Raw genomic sequence first — 15,235 nt, forward strand, 5'->3', positions numbered from 1 at the left:
AAGGGACTGAAGCATATTTGAAAGCTTTAGTGCATTAATTAGATGATCAAATGATATCTAAATATTGTATACTTATAGTCGAATCAAGCGACTCGGCGAGACAAATCCAACAAGCCCAAGATTGCTTAATTATGATATCATTAAGGCACTTAAATGCTTTACAAATGTTCCATTATCAACGAAATCAATGTGTTGTTGATGGAGCACTCTGAATTTGCCCTGGATCTTCTTCATATTTACAAAGCATGTCACTATGAAAATTTATAAAGAGACTCATACTCTCTACATAAAGGGGACTTTTGTAGAAGATTTGGATCCTGAGCTAAAGACTTTAGAGAGCTCTGAAGCTTTAAGATTCTTGAAGCTCCACCTAGGCACCACTGATGGCGAATCCTTGCTGCCTAGTCGTTGCTATTGGACCTTCACCCAACCATCGCCTATGGACCTCCGTCAAGCCGACATCGATGGGCCTCTGCCCGACATTGATTGTTTGCTAACCATGGTCCTTGAGATCTCCATCACATGACGACTGCATTGCATCCAACCATTATCGCTTGACTATAGTCCATGCGACCTCTGTTGCCCGACTATGGTTCTTTCTACCTCCGTTGCCCAACTATGGTCCTTTCGACCTACGTCGCCTGCCAACAATAGTCCTTCTGACCTTCGTCGCTTGCTAAATATAATCCTTCTATTCAAGGTCCTTCCATCTCAATTGCTCCTTAATTGCTTGACTGTGGTCCCTTCGACCTCAGTCGCTAGACTATGATTCTTTCGGCCACAATTGCTTGACTTCAGTTCTTGTACCACTTTCACCTAACTAAGGTATCTTCAACCACTGTTGTCTTACTATGGTCCTTTGAACTTAGTTGCCTGATTGTGCTCCTTCAATCTCAGTCGCTCGATTATGATACTTCTGACCATCATTACCTATCGACTATGGTCCTTTCAACTTCTTCTCTAGACTATAATCCTTCTTATCTTCATCTCCTGTCAACTACGGTACCTTTGGCCTTCGTCGCCACCTCAACTATTGTTAACCAATACCCAGAGAACAAAAGAGAGAGGAACGAAGAAATCCAACGTACATACCTGCCCTTACCCATCAGATCCGCGATTCCTTGCCGAAATCACGACGATTTGGCGCTGCTTGCAGTCGTCTCCCAGAAATCCTGCCCAAATCCCGTATCTCTCCCTCGGTCGCCTCCCATTCGCGACTATAAGAGCGAGACGAGCTCTCGCACACGATCTACACGGCACGACTCTTCACTCTCTTCCATTCGCTGCCCTCTTCGATCTCGACTCCAAGCCACGGTCCCGATGCTTCTCCTCTCAAGCTCCGATCTCCTCCTAGATCCCGTCTCCTTCTCCCTACAGCCGAGCCCCTCACTCCAGCAGCCCGTCAATCCTCCCGTCCAGAGCTGCCGAACCTCCACCTCTTCCAACGCTCAACTCCACACTCTTAAACCTCCATCCCGACCTCCTCTGGCCGAGAGAGAGAGAGAGAGAGAGAGAGGGCTGTCATTCCCCTTACCTCAGACGCACCCTGCAGCCTTGCCCGATCTCCCTTTCCTCTTCCTTAGTCGCAAGAGATTATCCTCTTTATATATATTAATATATTATAGTTATTATCATTATATTATATAATATATATATATAAACCAATTATTATTATTTATAAATATATTATTAATAAATTTGTTATTATATAATATATTTTATATATTATTATTTTTTTAAATAAATAACGATTCTTTTCTCGATGCTTGAACGGGCCGGCAAAACCCCAAGGCGCTCACGTAGCGTTGAGGGGGGAAACGGTGCACGTTGCGTGATGCGACGATTTAAGGATCCCTCTTCAAAGCTTGCAACGAGGCCGGCAAACCCCGAGGCGCTCAAGTAGCGTTTAGGGTGGGAAACCGGTGCGACGCTTGCGGCGAAGGGGATAAAAAATGTGTTTTTATTTTATTTTATTTTTATATAAGTACCCCCGAACGCCCACGTGGTGCAGAGGGGGTAAATCTGTGTTTATTTCTAACACCTGTTTTCTTCTTATAATAAACAAATCTAAAAAACCCTTAAATGCTCACGTAGCAGGCGGGGATAAAAAAATATAAATGCGACCGCGGTGTCATTTTTGACACCTACTTGAAGCGCTCACGTAGCGTCGAGGGGAATGGTTGCCTCTTGGTTTTTCCCCTAAACAGGGGAGACGCCGGGAGGCTGTCGAAATTTCTACTTAAATTGAGGACTTTAACTCAATAAATGAGCTTGCAAATTTAAAAAAAAATTAGAGAGGACTCAAATGTGGCATGAACTACAAAAGACTTGAACACAAATAAATTTGTACTCAAGTGAACCCGATCTGAACTCGGGCTTGAACTCTACAAAACAGCAGGGGACTCGAACTGAAGAGGCTCATATGGAGCCTAAACTTTATTTGAACTTGTGGAGGACTCTCTTTGAACTTGAGGTGAACCGCAAAAGATTTAAATTTGAACTCAAGAAAATACTTGAGTTGAGCTACAAAGAAATTGTATTTGAACTACTCGAATCAAATTGAGAATTCAAGTTGGATCCAAACAAACATCAATCAATAGAACTTGGATTCAAACTTGCACTTGTGAACTTTGAACTCAAGCTCAAATGGGCATTGAACTAATGATTTAAGTTAAAAGTCCAACATATAAAATGGGAGCCATGAATGTTAGTCAATGAATTTGATTATTTGGAGACTTATATTTAAAAAAGGGATGAATTGTTGATTCATTCATGATTCATTCATAAGGAATAATGCAAGCTCTTAATGAGCTTGATGACTCACCAATGGGCATATACAAAGATTATGTAATGATTGTGATCATTCACATGCAAACATATGCTGAAGACTTATGGTAGAAAGAATAATGCACCTACAAGTGAGGATGCGAACCTATTACACATACAACAGATCATTCACAAGAAGGTATAGGAATCTTATGAATATTTGTGGATGATCGTGGAAGACAATGAACCTACAACATTCGAATAATTGCAAGCAAATACACCAAGCTATAGAGGAGCTTCATTGCATATAAAGAGTTACCCACGGATGATAGTAGAAGTGTGTGATAATATACTCATGACTAAAGTATTGAAGGGCACACAAACATATGTAGCATACCACCTTCAAGCAGAACACAACACATCAATGAAATAAATAAGTATATAGGGTTCATAATGAGAATCTTCCATAAATGCAATATCCAAACTACAAGTGGAAGGGATGACTCATGATGGTTATTAGAAATATGCCATGAATACATTGAAGTCTCTCTAACTCGCCCACAATTAGTCATGCAAGCAAATACAGTTCTCTCCCCACAAGTAGAAGGCTTCAATGATGATGTCAAAGACCTATATATCATCTACATTAAATGCTACATACAAAAAAATGTAGAGGAACAGTAGCAAATGCAAAAGCCTATGATTGGTTCTAGAAGATTTATATGTAAAGAGAGTTGACCACGAATAAAGGGACCATGTCTATAACAAGTGCAATCTCCTACAACCTACATCAAACATCTCATATATACAAACGACGAGTATCATGAGTACTAAATGACGTATAGTCAAAGGTTGCAAATTATCTATCAACATGCATGAGAAGATTGGTGATGAATGTAATCCATTTAGTCATCAGTATTACTCGATCATCCCTACAAATCACTACAAGAAATTTATTGTACACAAAGTACACTACCTGCAAGCAAATACTGAAAAGACTACGACAAAGACGGACTCCTACGAGCTATTGCAGAAGACTCTTATACATCGAATGTACCACCCACAAGCAATATGCAACATGACCCAAGGCAAGAGATTAGTTAGTGCACTATGACCCGCCTACAAAAATCAATAGATAGTGCACGACAGTCTACCTGTACGAAGCAGCGAACAATTCTATCCAGAAGCTGCTACGCCACCGGATCTGCAACCTCCGTACAAGCAGACAGAAGGCGTCTACAAACACCTTCAAAATACCCCTACACATGCACTATAAATTGTATACACATAGGTACACTAAAAGGGATAAAAGCAATCATAAAACCTGCATGGGCCCCGGTGAGCGTGTTATTGGTACACACGTGACGTCTAGGGATGCTGCGCAGGTTGACAAGTGAATTCAGGTTCGAAACCGATCCTTCCATACGGGTCAATAGGAGTCGACAGGGTTCGAACCATTAAACAAATATAAGGTTGTGGCGACCGGTATATTTGCTGTAAAACATTCATATTAGGCCATCAAGGCTTACAATAATATGAATTCACTAACAAAGGCTCAAAGCCTACAAAACCCAATCCTCCGTCGACAGCCCGACAGAGTTGACAAGGTTCAATCCATAAATGGAGATGACCCCGAACACCCCGATGATGGCCGTGTTGAATGTAGATCTCAACCGGAGGGGTTTCCTAGATATTTTCAAATGCCTCCCAAAAGTTCACACAAAATCCAAACTCCAAAAAAATCTCAAAATCCAAAAAAATATTTAAATTTGAAATCCAACTATCGAACACTTAAAGCAAAATCCATCCACCCTCCGCAACTGTCTGCCGGGGTGGACAAATTCAAATAAACTCTAGCTCACAAAGAGCCAAATGCCTAGTCGAAAATATCACTAGGATCCATTCTCAAACAATCTCTTGCCAGTAAGGACGTGTTACGCGTCCTCTAAGCGGCAGTTTCGCCGCCAAATGACACTGCAGGTAAACGGTTATGACCTGGGGCCCTCTGAACCGAGTGGTTTTGCCGCCAAATGGCACCACAGATAGCGGTTATGGCCAGAGCCAATATGCTCCTTAATGGCGTTAAATTCTTGAGATATGAATCAATAGGATATGATTGATAGGGCACAAAGCCCTATGTTAGCTAAGGTGGATTCAAATTTATCCCCTTAGACAAACATTCAACCCCGGTCTACAAGGTTCCCTTGGACGAAGCAACCCATGGCTGCCGACAAGGATCCTTCTGTTAGGTTGGGTCGACTACCTCCTCTGACTAAGTAGACCAGGGACCACGATGGCCCGGGAAGATGGAACCATGGGATCTTGATCGGGTCTATCATCCATTCCCCCACCATTCGCTTTAAGTGCAAGATGGTAAAAATTTATATTTTAAATATCAAACCTTCAAATTCCAAATCTTTAAGCCTTTCAAATTCCCAAACTTCCAAACATTTCCAAATCCGAATCCATGCTGTTACTATATTCCAGATACCACGTATCTCTATACGTATGTGATTGGCGACTAGCCTTAATCGAAAGTTTTCTCTCGTGATCGGGAGGGGTAATTAACTATAGGGGCTTGCGCCTATAGGAAACCAGAACTCAGATCATAAAGTCCTCACAAAATGAGGGCGAAATCTCTGGGTAGTGTCTTATCTACAAACCCATCTGCCTTCCAAAATTTACCCCGGAACTTATTAAGTTAAAACTCCCTCGCCGAAAAAAAAAAAGAAAAAGCGAAGCGGGGAGGCCGGGGCCGAATTTTCGGAGCCCACAACTATGGTCCATCGATCTCCATCGCTTGACTACGGTCTTTCCGACCTCTGTCACTCGACTACAATCCCTCCAGCTGCCGTCTCCCACCGATTATGGTCCCTTTGGCCACAATCCTTCGACCTTAGTTGTCGAACTATGACCCTTTTGGCTACTGTCGTCCGACCACGGTCCTCATAGAACCATGACGTAACTACGGTCCCTTCGAACACCGTCGCTCGATTACGATCCATTCGATTACCATTGCCTGACTATGGTCCCTCTAAAAATCCATTCCCTCTGATAATATGACCCTTCCAACGTCTGTCTACTACTAATTGTGGTCCCTCTAACATTCATAGCCCCCATACCTCTGTCTCCATTCGATTATGTTGCTCAGACCATCGTTACCCATTTATGGTCCCTCCGATCTCCATCGACCGAAAGGTACCTCTGATCTCCGTTACCCTACTATGGTCCCTTTGACCTTTGTTAAATATAGATTATAGTCCTTTAATCTCAGTCGCCCGACTACGGTTCTTTAACCTCTGTCGCCCGCCGACTACAATCCCTTCAACCAATATTGCCTGACTATGGTCCCTCCGACCTCTGTCACCTTACTACTATCCCTCCGACCTTTGTCGCCCAATGACTACGATCCTCGAAGCACTGTTGTCGGACTATGGTCCCTTCGACCTTCGTTTCTCAACTATGGTCCCTTCAACCTATGTCACCTGGCCAAAGTCCGTCTAACATTCATTGCCCACCAACTATGGTCCTCAGACCACTATTACGTTCCCTCCAACCTCCGTCATCTGACTACGATCCCTCCAACTTCTGTTCTTCGACTACGGCCCTTCAACCTCAATCTCCCGATTACGATCTTTTTAACCTCTCTCGTATGCAGAATACGATCATGTCAACAACCGTTGCTCGATAATGGTCTCTTCAGCCTTAATCGCCCAACTATAGCCCCATTGACTTCCATCGCAAAATTACAATCCCTTTGACCTCTGCCGCTCGACTATGGTCTCTCCAGTCGCCGTCGTCTGATTATGATCCTACTGAACAAATGAACAGACCAACATTTTTTGTGAACAACTCTCTTGTCATTTGATTCTTCAAACTTTAATTATGTAATATACTCTATATAACCTATATTTGCTAGATTGAGCCAACGCCTTGTTGAGATAGTTGCTACTTAGTTTTTGCATGTTTGATATTCTTGCAACTTGTATGTTTTTGATGATTCCAAATATTATTGCTTTGATTATTATTTCTCCTAACATATTTTGGAAGAATTGTTTTGCTCTTGTGTGTATTAACATTTCAGAAAAATCATACTCCAGATTGTTGAAGACTTGAAATCAAGATCAGTTTAGAGTTTATTATAATTGAAGTATGTATTTTTCATTTTATTGAGTCTGAGAGTGTGATTGTAATTGAATAACTGAGCACAGACACCGGGAGAGAGTTTAAAATTCATATTTTTTAGACTTATCGTATTGTACGATATCACTTCGTATGAGACGATCTAATCAGTTATTTTTCTCGACGAGCCGTTGAACGAACAGAAATGAAAATATTTTTTCTAAGTATGGATCGTACGGGACGATCCTAGCTTCGTATAAGGACGAACGTCTCGGGTCTATTCTCGCACGAAGATCGTACGGGACAATCCTAGCTTCGTACACGGATGAACGTCTCGGGTCTGTTCTCGCACGAAGATCGTACGAGACGATCCTAGCTTTGTATAAGGACGAACATCTCGGGTCTGTTCTCGCACGAAGATCGTACGGGACGATCCCAGCTTCGTATAAGGACGAACATCTCGGTTCTGTTCTCGTACAATTTTTTTTTCTAAGTATGGATCGTACGGGACGATTCCAGTTTCGTACAAGGATGAACGTCTCAGGTCTATTCTCGCTCATTTCGTCTCAACATTTCGTACAGACGAATTTTGAAATTTTCTGACTGTCCATCCCGAACGAACTTGTTTCGTACCGGACGATGATCGGGTATGAAATGATTTTGTACTGATTCATAATAGGTTCATACGCAACAGTATTTGAACTATTCGTACATACGATCGTACTATACGATCGTGTACGCTCAAAATTAAAAGTTTCAGTTTTTGAAAGGTTTTTCGTGTCTTTTGTATAAAAGGTCCATTAAAAACTGACGTTAACATCTTCTTTTTAATTTTTGCTTCGTGATTTTTCAAGGGCAATTGAAGGAGAGAGTGTGTGAGAGTGTTTGAGAGAGATTTCTTGCGAGTGGAGTTCGAAGGGTTCACAAGGTTACTCAAATGTAAGGATTTCTATGTGATTTGTGTTTTTTACTCTTCTTCTTATTTTTCTAAATTGCTCGTGAGAAGATTTTTGAAGAAGATCCGGTTCTCTACCCACAGTTGGAGAGTGTGAACAGCCGACGGTTCTCTGCCTACACTTCGAGAGTGTGAAAGTATGACAGTTCTTTGCCGACACTTGGAGGATGTGAAAGGACGTCGGTTCTCCGCCAACACTTGGAGAGTGTGAACAGCAGAAGGTACTCTGCCTACACTTGGAGGGTGTGAAAGGACGAAGGTTCTCTGCCTACACTTAGAATGTGTGAAAGAATGATGGTTCTCTGCCGCACCGGGGATTGGTGGAAGAGAGTTTTGTAAAGGCTTCTTCGTCTTGCTATGAGGGCAAAAGGAGAGTCGCTTTTGGTAATATTGCAATACCTAAATAGGGAGTTTCAGGGAGTGGATGTAGGTCGTGTTTGACCGAACCACTATAAATCTTTATGTCGTTTAAATTTCTGCTGCTTACTGCAGTTTTAATTTTGTGGTTGAAAAATGTACTTTCAAATTACTTCAATTAACTTGCTACGAATCTTTAACTGGTTTCAAATTTTAAAATCCAAGAGAATTTTTAAAATTACCAATTCATCCCCCTCTTGGTTAGCCTTGGGACATAAACTTAGGTTTAAAAACCTATTCAAGATTTAACACGCCTTCCCTCGAAGAAGCGCATCATTTGTAATCAATGATAAACATTAGTGGAATCATTTGAAGTCATAAACACCCTGTGGTTTTTCCCATTTTGAAGTTTTTCCATGTAAAAATTTTGGTATCTCTTATGATTGCTGCACCTATCTCATATATATGTGTGTGTTGGATTTCGTATAAAGTTAGGACATTAAATTCTCTATCTCTCTATCGCCACGAATGTTCCGGCTCGCATCAATTTCTAACATTTTAATGTTATTCGAAGATGAATTCATATTTAAATGTGATTATTTTTTGTCGGTTGGCTATGTATGCCACGCACATCTTTTAATTGATGGGCGCTGCATGGTTATCAAAATATATGACCGACGTAATTTATGGATTTTATAGGGTTGGTTTGCTCGGCTAACCCTCATAAAAAATGTGATTATTTTGGATTTTTTATATAGAAGAAGGGAGGTATCAATATTAAATGTTATTTCTATTGTTGATGATAGGTGAATTAAAAAAGTGCTTTACAAATACAAATACTATATTGTAAGGGAATATTATAGAGGTTTAAGGATAAATTTATAGGAAAACAATTATGAATTTAAATGTTGGGTAATAAAAAACTATTAATAATTAAGTTGAGTTTGGCAGAATAGGATTTATGGGATTAAATTTCAATGATTTTGGTTAAAATCGATTTAAAACTCTTAATAAATTATTCTATTTTAATAAGAACTCAATGGGTTTTATTATATTTTGGGATGAAACTTAGAGGTTTCCGTCACAAGTCATAAAAGGTTTCGATCAAGATGCTTTATAGATCAAAACTCATAATGCTCTCAAGCAGTTATCAAAGTTTTACTAAAACCAAATAAATGAGGCCTATCAAATTTTATATTAAAATCTTCTTTATCTTAGACCTTAACAATACTTATATAATATTAAATATTAAAATTTAACCAAAACAATAACCAAATCTGGTGAGACTACTGAAACAAATGAAATTTAAAATACATTACGAAGGGACTTAAATGGACTTTTAAAACCTTGATGACAATTGAAAGGCTATGATAGAAAAATGATGATATTTATTATGAAAGAGATGTTGCGAGCACCTCCTAATAAAGATTAAGCAGTGGAATAAAAAACTTGACAGTTTGGTCATGCATAACTGAGGTTAAAAGATGCATTGATAAGCATGGATAAATCAAACTAAAGTAGAAAGACTAGGAAGAAAACGGATGACCAAAGCTAAACTTCCAAAAAAGATTTATGCAAAGTAGAATGAAAATCTCATGGAGCATTTAAGTAATTCTCTATTCAATAGAGAATAAGTAAATCTCTATTCAGTAGAGAATAAGTCATGCATTTAAATATAATACAAATCAATAGAGAATAAGGTTTTACAAAGCTAATTCAAAGTTGTCGAAATAAGTAAGAAAATCTCCATTAATTCTTAGAAAAAACATGAAGAGAATACAGGAAGCTAAAGGAGCTGGATTGAACTGAAACTTCTATTTTCTCGTATTGCTATTCCTTTTTTGTTGCATCTGTGATATAATTCAAAGTTGTCGAAATAAGTAAGAAAATCTCCATTAATTCTTAGAAAAAACATGAAGAGAATACAGGAAGCTAAAGGAGCTGGATTGAACTGAAACTTCTATTTTCTCGTATTGCTATTCCTTTCTGTTGCATCTGTGATACCTTCAAGGTTCAAGGTTATGATAGCTGCTTTAAGAATATCAGAGCAAGGTATCCAATCCCACATTTAAGGAAGAAGGATTAATTTTACCCGTCTTCTGTAGTTATGAGGATGTTAGACTTACGTCTCAACTTAATAATTGTAAGCCCGCATTCTTGGAACTATTAAGCCCCCCATAATCATAGTTTAGTTGTTATCACCGCCATAATCTTAAACCGAAGAGGATTGATGCTTATCAGCAGGGTACTTAGGGAGATACAGTTGCAAGGATCATTCTATCATTTCTCTTTGGTTCTATCTTTCTCATTCCTTCTTTTCTATGCTCAAGATGTGCTACTGCCATGATTTCAAGTGGTAGGAATTATAATAATTTGGTAGACCCTGGCCTGCAGCTTAATCATCTTTTCACTGCTGAAAATTGTGGTTTGGAGATTCAAACACCGTAGAAGAATTTATGTTTTTTATAGGTTCCATTGTTTTTGTTTTTATCTTTTATCCCTTCAGTACCTTTTCTTTTATGTGCATGAATGATTTAGATCTTGAGTGCCTTCTGCCGTAGCTACTATTATTTTGAAATTCATGCTCAAGATTACACCAGGTTCCTCGAGTTACGTTACAACATCTTGTAATTCTCCATTTTAAATGGTGCCAAGCTGTCTCTTCAGGATCTTTCAGGATCTGTTGAGATGTTGTTGGCGTATGTGGCGTGCGAGGAGAACTGCAGTCAAATATAATAAAGCTATAGAAATGTGAATCTTGCCTACAATATCTCTTCTTTATAAGGTGCAATTGTAGAGAGATTATTTTGTGCGGAGTCCGGAAATAGAGTTATGTCCAAATTGTGAGTGTACACTAACAGTTTGGACGTAGATATACACCGGGACTCCGCACGTAATAATTTCTGGTAGAAGCTCAAAACAATTGGTATAGTCATGTGGAGACCTCCTTTCTGAGATTTATTGCACCATTTTTGCCTTGGCATCCGTTCTTATATTTGTATTCTATATTAAGCTTTTATTATACATTGCGATGCAGCTAAAGTGATACTCTCTTGTAGGCTACTAAGACATTTAATGAAGGAAGAGCAACTCTGGAAAAATTTGTCTCTAAAATCAAGACTGCTGTTGGTTTACATGTTTTGGTAGAAGCTATCGGAATTGGCAAGGGGACACAGGACCTTACTGGAGTGGCGTTGGATCATGTTAGAGCAAACCCAGCTATTTCTCTTCATCCTGAGATACCTGTTGGGAGAGCATGCTCCTCCCTGACATCTGCGGATATCATCAAGTTTCTTACAGGAGATTTCAGGCTAAGCAAGGCTAGGTCAAATGATCTCTTCTGGGAGGCTGTTTGGCCCCGTTTGCTGGCAAGGGGATGGCATTCCGAGCAGCCAAGAGACCATGGCTCTTTGCGTTTTAAGAACTCTCTCGTATTTCTTGTTCCCGGGGTTAAGAAGTTCTCAAGGAAGAGGCTTGTAAAGGGAACCCATTTTTTTGACTCTGTAAGTGATGTATTAAGCAAAGTGGCTTCAGACCCAAAGCTTCTTGAGTTGGATGTTGAAGAAGTGAAAAGTGGTAGCAGGGTTAAAGAAGGAAATGGATGGGATGCAGATGCCAAGGTATGCCAAAATGGTTCTTCCTCCAATCGACTGCGTCATTGCTACCTGCATCCACGGCGTCCAAGTTGCAACTCTGAGCGTATGAAATTTACTGTTGTGGACACCAGTTTGGTTCCAAGAGAAGGATCTTTCAAGGTGATGGAAGTAAGGAGTTTACCCTTAGGCGTCAACTCCAGCTATGACCCCTTCGCTGATTCTCAGGAATCTAGGAGTGAGAGCTCATCGGAAACAGGGGATTCTACTGATATTTCTGATGCTGAAGATGACTCCAATTCTGGTGCATTCGTTGAGAAGAAACCAGAAGATAATGGGACAACTCAGTTTGAACTGCCTAGAAGTTTAATACCTTTCCCAAATGCTGCTACTTCTAATGGATTTGCTCTCGATGATAAACATTTTGTTAGGTTGAAAGATGATACAACAGTGGAACTAAGGTGTCAAAACAGCTGGAGGGTAAGATCTGGCCAAGCAAACTGTTCCGCTCCCACAATTAAGCGGAGGAATCTGACTGCTTGTAATAGGGGAACTGATCGTCGCGTTTGTTCTGTTATTAAAAATATTCAACTAGATAAGCGGGAGATCTCAAAAGCTGTTCGCACTAAAGCTGCTGGTACTTTTTTTCCTGATGCAAGTCCATTCCAAGAGAAAACAAACCTTTACCATAATTTTATGAGCAAAGAAGTGAATGGCCTTGCGGGCATGAAAAATCTACCTGAGGATAAGCTGAAATCCCGAACTTCTTTTGACCTCAACAATCTTCCGCCTGATGCAGTTGTTGCTGAATCCTCAAGTAATGAGTTTAAAACTGAAGACTTGCCTCAATCTTCAGCAGGGAAACAGCATGTTGGTAACGAAGTATCAATACAAAACTCCAATTATGTTCCTGCTGATGAGCACCCATCAACTGGGATACGAAGGCAAAGCACGAGGAACCGGCCTCCTACTGCAAAAGCATTGGAAGCTCTTGCAAGTGGGCTTCTTGGCACAAAGCGGTCATGGAGACCGTCTAATTCAATTGGCAGGCCAACTCGAAAGGCTAGGAAAACATACAAGCCAGCGTCTGTGGCAGCGGCAAACCCCAGTAATCTTCCATCTAGCAGCTTAAGCATGCGTGTTCCAGAAATAGTTAGCAAGGATTATGTTGAGTCTACAAGCAAAGGGACTCGTGAGCTTCTTGGTGTACCTTAGCATAGCAGGTTTTGCAGAAGCTCTTGAGACTGGAACCTAGCCTCTTTTGTCCAGGTAAAATATCAGGTGACCGAGAGCTGATGGTCATTGTTGCAATATAAGTGACTGAAAATTAATCTTGAAATGAAACCAGAATTTGTTAGGGTTAGTGATTCTCATTTCGAAGCGGTTGGAACTGACGTCCTCATTTTTTAATGAAATGTAGTTCTGAGCTCGAAGGTAATCATGAGAGAAATTTGATCTGCTGTCTTATTAATGTTTCTGTTCATTATGAGATTGAATCAATTCAGACGGCGATTGCTCAACAAAAAGCTGTCTATCGACCTGTTTATGACTTGTGGATACCCAACATGTGAAATTTCATACGAATGCGTTGCCAAATAATAGTATCATGCTTATTGTGTGGGTTGCCAACATACGCAATTTAAAGGCATATTGTTATTGGTGGTGGTAGAAATGTGTAATTGTTCAATTGTCCCAAAATAGTTTTTAAGACCACCAAAAGTTATGTAAGATAAAATATGATAATGAAATTATGCTATCTTAAATTTGGCTAAGGTAGTTTGAGGGACATTTCTCACATATAGTAATTTTTCTAGGATTATTTAAGACCACCAAAAGTTATGTAAGATAAAATATGATAATGAAAGTATGCTATCTTAAATTTGGCTAAGGTAGTTTGAAGGACATTTCTCACATATGGTAATTTTTCTAGGATTATTTTAGATCAACAATGCTCATACTTGAATTTACAAAAGCCTAGGTCATGGTTTGAACTAAATTTTTGAAAATTCATAGTTAATTCAATTATTGCCCAATCATTGCATGTTTGGGCTCTATGGAATCAACATAATGGGCTCTTTGATTTCAAAAATATTTAAAATTTGATCATGCATCATTTTAGAGCAAATGACATTTAATTTTTAAGGGATTTTTATATACTGCTCTGTGATAAGTGTAAAATATATAATGTTTTATGTGTTAATTTCTCAGTAAAAATATGTAATTTTAGTTGTGTTTGTGCAGTGTCTAAGGACGTAGCACAGTAGTGCAAAATTCCAACGTCGCTAAGTCAAGGGAGTGTAACGTGGATGTCACAGAAGCTCAACCGTTAGCAATGCCATGGTGCTATAATTATATTTCTTTTGGCCATGATCTACCACTGAAGCGATCTGTGGATTCATTAATCAGTGGGTCCATGTCAGCCAATGTCGTAGCAGAGGAAACATTTTAGTGCTGCGACGTAAGTTCATTTTAGAGGTGCTGCAGTGCTAGAATTGTTGCAACTTTTTTTTTTTTTTTTTGAGAAAATGCAAATAGCAAATTTTATTAAAAGATAACTACAAACAATGAAATTCCTTCTTCAACAAATTGAAGAATGAAGGAGGAATTTTATTGGAACTAATGTCATTCCAAAAAAATTTTGAAATCAAAGCTAGGTTAGCACATAGATCCGCTAACTTGTTACCATCTCTTTTAGAATGAAGAAAAACTATTTGCTTGAAATGGAAAAGAAAATTTAAGTCACCTGGATCCATGTTGACGTTACTTGGATCCACCTTATTGAGTTTTTGATGATGCCAAAATATTATTTTGTTGATTATTATTTTTCATAACATATATTATAAAAATTTTGTTTGTGTTATTTGTGTGTACTAACGTTTCAGAAAAATCATACTTCAGACTATCGAAGACTTCATGATAGATTTGATTAGGGTTTCTTATAATTGAAGTTTGTAAAATTTTTCTATATTTTTTGAGTCTGAGAGAGTGTGATTGTAATTGAGTAACCATGCAAACACACAAAAGGGAAGTGAGTGAAATCTTTTAATTTTAAAACTAATCGTACTGTACGATTCTTGAATCGTACTGGACAATTTGACATGCAACTTTCTCCAAAATGAAGTTGATCGAATCATGCCTTGGAAATTTTCTTTTGAACTGTTCATACTGTACAAAGTTGGATTCATATAGACGATGTCCATAGTACAAAATGGATACATACCTATTCGTCCCAAATAAACTCACCATTTTTTGAACTAATCATACTATATGAAGTGGAGTTCGTACAGATGTCGTCTAGAGTATAAAATTGGTGCGTACTAGTTCGTCCCACACAAATAGATACATTTTTTGAATTGTTCGTACTATATAAAATTTAACTCGTACAGATGACATCTAGAGTACAAAATGGGTTTGTCCATATTTGTACCATACAAAGCATGAT

At 39.1% G+C, this 15,235-nt stretch overlaps 1 protein-coding gene across 1 annotated transcript; it reads left to right on the top strand.

Annotated features, from left to right (window-relative positions):
• Window positions 1–253: 253 nt before the first annotated feature.
• Window positions 254–13,424, top strand: LOC110102088. The gene is made up of 2 exons (XM_028694184.1): window positions 254–502; window positions 11,260–13,424. The coding sequence occupies exons 1-2, from the start codon at window positions 254–256 to the stop codon at window positions 13,006–13,008; spliced, it is 1,998 nt and encodes a 665-aa protein (XP_028550017.1). The 3' UTR covers window positions 13,009–13,424.
• The last annotated feature ends 1,811 nt before the right edge of the window (window positions 13,425–15,235 follow it).

This window comes from Dendrobium catenatum, unplaced genomic scaffold (genome assembly GCF_001605985.2).
Source record: "Dendrobium catenatum unplaced genomic scaffold, ASM160598v2 fragScaff_scaffold_414, whole genome shotgun sequence".
In the NCBI taxonomy this organism is placed as follows: domain Eukaryota; kingdom Viridiplantae; phylum Streptophyta; class Magnoliopsida; order Asparagales; family Orchidaceae; genus Dendrobium; species Dendrobium catenatum.